This window comes from Octopus bimaculoides, chromosome 8 (assembly GCF_001194135.2).
Source record: "Octopus bimaculoides isolate UCB-OBI-ISO-001 chromosome 8, ASM119413v2, whole genome shotgun sequence".
Taxonomy (NCBI): domain Eukaryota; kingdom Metazoa; phylum Mollusca; class Cephalopoda; order Octopoda; family Octopodidae; genus Octopus; species Octopus bimaculoides.
The window spans coordinates 82,807,239-82,811,956 of record NC_068988.1 but is presented as its reverse complement, the minus strand read 5'-3'; the positions used below and the strand labels follow the sequence as shown (position 1 = coordinate 82,811,956).

At 33.0% G+C, this 4,718-nt stretch overlaps 1 protein-coding gene across 4 annotated transcripts in view; it reads right to left on the bottom strand.

Moving 5' to 3' along the window:
• Positions 1-4,718, bottom strand: part of LOC106871890 (vesicle transport protein SFT2B) — a 73,189-nt gene that overhangs the window by 60,800 nt on the left and 7,671 nt on the right. For 2 of the 4 annotated variants that reach the window (XM_052970210.1, XM_052970212.1), the window contains exon 2: positions 182-211. The exons of the other annotated variants lie outside the window; for them this stretch is intronic. In XM_052970210.1, the coding sequence (XP_052826170.1) occupies positions 182-211 (30 nt within the window). The remainder of the gene's footprint in view (positions 1-181; positions 212-4,718) is intronic. 4 annotated transcript variants of the gene reach the window in all.

Genomic DNA, 4,718 nt, shown 5'->3' with positions numbered 1-4,718 from the left:
ATATATATATATATATATATATATATAACTTATATAAACTGTGCAAGACAGGGATAGTTTCCAACTAAAGGAAACCTGTAACACTGACTCACAGTGTGTGAAAACACAACTTTAAACCCATGCAAAAAAAGAAAAGGCAATTTAAATATGTCAAAGATTATATAAACATATTTATATATACCCCACTTCTCTCCGATGGTGACAGCAAGGCCTAAAAAAAGAATGTATATTATTTATACATACAGAACATGCCAAGAACAGAGTTGAGAGTTAAATTGTAACAATTTTGTTAAAATAAAAGTGTGTCCCCTAAAATAAATAAATTTAAATGGTTAATTAAAATGTGAATAAAATTTTTGCTGAAATTAAAAAGTATTAATTATTCTTAGTGGTATGATGCAGAGAAGAAAAATATGCAATACAAAATATGTTGGTATTTTAAAGTTGCAACTTTTCAGATACTATTTCAGCTGATAACTTCAGTCGAATTCAGTTACCAGCAGACATTATTGTGTTTTTAGCTAGCATCCATGGCTTTCCACAATTTCAGTTTTTATTGCAAACATATCTTTATATGTCTTCATTCAACACACACACACACACACACACACACAACTATTTTAAACTAGATTTTATAATTAACTGATGTATTGGATTAGGAGCTTCTATATGGTGACTTGACTTGCAATGAAAAAAAAAAAAAAAAAAAAAAAAGGACTAAAATTCAAATCTTCCTCAAATCACAATTTATTGAAAGAAAAAGAAAAAGATAAAAAACAAATAAGGTAATCTGAGATAATATATGTCTAGAAATATGGCTTGTTATGGTTGGATTATTTTTGACCATAGGCATGTTTGATAAAAGCTGATTTCGAGTATGCAACGACTAACCACCTATAAAATTCTAATTTGTTGGGAGTATATAATTTCACTAAGAGAAACCAATTATTAAAGTCTACACTGTCTAGAAAATAGGTGAAAATTCTAATTTTAGTATATTTTTTTTTATCAAAATGTGATTTTCAAGGATTTTATTACTGCAGATTTCAACAGCAGAAAACTAATTTTAATTCATTGTGAGCTAGCATTCATTTTTGAAATTGCAGAATAGTGTTCTCTCTCAAACACACTTCATTGTGCTACTATCTACAGACATATCAGTAAAACCATTTCTCCAAATTATAAGTTTAATCCAACATTAACCAAATTATGCTAATTCCAATATCCTTTCATATTTGTTGGGTGTTTTTGAAGAAATAGAAAGCTGAAGAAGAAAAGTAGTTTTAATTTATTTATGTCAATTGTACAAAATATAAGCTTGCCTAATTTCCTTTCTCCTAAAGTATTCTCCCTACCCACTGACTTTGTTGCCTCATAACTTTCTGAAAAATGGATATTTTTTACAAATATCTCTCAGTGTACATTATGATTATATTGGAATTAGTTCAGAAAAATTTTTCAAAGATGGAGGAGTTTCAGATAAACTACATGTCTAAACTTTGTTTCCTCATAACTTTCACATTCTGATGATGTAGTTTACAATGGTGTTGCAAACAAAAATTTACATTCGAGTACTATTCCACCCTTTTCCTTCTGGATTATGAAATTTCCCAGAGGTAACTGAAGATAAAAAAAAAATTTTTTTTTTAAATCAGAGGAAAATTTGTTGGTTTGGTTATTTGGTATGCTATAAGCCTAAGAATATACCCAAATGATCACTGCTATTTCTACAATATCAGAAAAATTATACAAATTGGGAATCAAATATGTAAATATCATTTAGTGACCAGCAGAAAATTGCTCTTTCAGTTAGTTCGATGAATAAACCTAGTAATTCATTGACTGAATCTCTATCAATCAAAATATTAACTCAAAACATAATTGATGATTAACTATCATTTTTACAAATATGGCTCTTATTTTCTAGGTTTACATAAATTACTTCTCAGCTATTTGGAAGAGGGAAAACTTATTTTATAAGTATGTTGAATTGTTACATAGCTATGTTTTATAATCTTTGTTTTAAGAGGACTCTTTTAAGCTTCTCAAAAGTTAAGGTGACCACTCAGTGACACTTAAAGATTGTTACTGTGAGCTTCTTTGGTAGTTATAACTAACTAGTTATAAAATACAGAGACAACCATTAGTATTCTCAGCAGCTTTACATTGCTATTAAGAATTCATTGATAGTTAAAACACTTCCTTTATATTGTGAAGAGACACTGTTTATTTTTCATCTTTAGTGAAAGTGACCTCCTCAAGGAAGTTGGGCATCCTAAACAAATCCATCGGATATAAAAAGGGTTCTATTTGGATTACTGGGAAGAAAAAGAAAAACTAATGCATTGTTGAGGGGGACAGTTTAGTCTTATTGTAACTAACATCTCTAGTGTTTGTGGTATGGTAGAATGTATCCAATTCATAAACTGGCAAAAAGGAAGGAATGACCAGATGTGAACCCTGACTTACCACTGAAATCTACAGACAAGCAGAAGTGGAAAACGAGGGGGTTTGTGATATGTCCAAACTGTATCCTACACAATCCATCACTTCATGTTGCAGAGTTCAGTATAGTTCACATTAGGGTAGAGATATAGTATAACTGGGAAAAACAGATCATTTCTAGCTGTTCAGTCAAGTACCCACATACAAGAGGACTGCTCCATCAGAACTGACCTAGGTTTATACAACACCAGCAGCTACCACCCTCACCACCTATAATATATATTTTCAATGATGTTTTAAACAGTGTGTAAAGTGAGTGGCCGAAAGTAAATTAGATCTAATTAGTTCAAATATCAGTGAGTATTGATGTAGTTAAGTACAAGGCTAGTTATTATAGAAAACATGTTTATTGTGCATGTCCAAAACTTTAGAACCACCACAGTTAATTTAGGTGTAAAGAAAGGTAGGTCCAGGGTGATTGTTGGGGTAATAGAACATACTTAGATGTATGTAGTGTATAATAAGTTAGATGGTGAGGAGCTTTGCCATCTAACCTCTTGTGGACAAGGAACAAGGGTACAAATTTTTCTGAGTGGGCAGCAGTAACAGTGCCTCACTCTCTACCAATAGTATGTTCATATTATTAGGTTGTTCCAAAAATAATGGCCATTCTAAGTGTTGTGTTTTGAAATGCAATTTTATCATAGTATTTTAATTATATTTTAGGTGAATTTTGACATACTTAATAATTGATATATGCTTTTTAATAATTCTCTACTTATTTCAGACAGAAAACATTCTTGAAGGACCTTTGCTTACTTTTCTTGCATGAGTTGAAGAGTTGCAGAGGGCGACGACAAACTGGATAAGTGGCTGAGGACAAGGTCTCAGTCAGACTGGATTTGCTAGTAGAATAGTTCTGTAAATGAAGCCATGAGAGCTAAGGGACTGGAAGAATGGGAGGATACGGAGAATTTATAGCAAGTAACAAGAAGAGAAGTTAGATGTCAGGTGTACTTAGTAAAATATTTGCCAATCAGAGATGTGAGGTGTTTTGGATTGCAAGGGTGTGTACCAGAGAGAATTGAGATGTTGATGGGGAAAAGTGTATTGAAAAAAGAGGCTTGGAAGAGGATGCCAAAGGAGGAAAAGGGTTGTCCAGAGTGGACAAGCCATTCAAGATGGCAGCAATATGATTATTTATGTATATTAATAATTAAGGATATGAAGGCTCCTGGTTCATCAAAAATTACTGCTGAGATATTTACAATATCTGGCAGTATAAGTTATGGGCTAGTTAACCATATAGTCAAACAGGAAGCTGTCATACCAAATGACTGGCATAGCAGCAGTATCGTTATTAACTGCAACTAGAGCAAAGAAGCTACAGCAGTGATATGAAATTTCAGAAGTAACAATTTGGTGGCCCAAATAATGAATGTTGCAGAAAGAGCTATAGCTCAATTGATAAAGAAAATTAAGCTCAGTGAAGGACAGTTTGGTTTTGTGCCAGGAAAAAGTACTATTGATGTTGTCTATCTTCCTAGCAAAACACTCACAGAGGTACTTAGACATTGTACCTCTGGAAAAAGTCACTGAGGAAGCTAGAAGTAAATAAATGATTTGTAAGGGCTGTACAAGCCATGTTTAGAGGGGTGAGAGACAGCAATAAAGTAAGTATGCAAGTAGAAGTTTACTAGAGTTTAGTTTTTAGTCCCTGTCTATTTATCATAGGTCTCTAGGCCATAACAGAGAAGTTTAAAACTGACTGTCCATTAGAACTCCTATATGTTAGTGATATGTATGATGTAAGTACAAACTACAATGCTACATAATAGTGAGACATGGACTTTGAACACAAAGGATTTGTGAAGACTAGAAATAATGATCAGCATACTCCAGTGGATGTGTAATATTAACATATGAGAATGATGACATAGAAATAAATAGAAGAAAAATTGAATAAGAGAGAAATCAGATATAATATGCAAGAAAAATGATTGCGTAGGAGTAGGTGTGTGGTAAGTAGCTTGCTTACGAACCACATGGTTCCGGGTTCAGTCCTACTGCCTGGCACGTCAGGTAAGTGTCTTCTACTATAGCCTTGGGTCGACCAAAGCCTTGTGAGTGGATTTGGTAGAAGGAAACTGAAAGAAGCCCGCCGTATATATGTATATATATATATATGTATGTGTCTATGTTTGTCCCTCCAACATCGCTTGACAACCGATGCTGGTGTGTTTACATCCCCGTAACTTAGCGGTTCGGCAAAA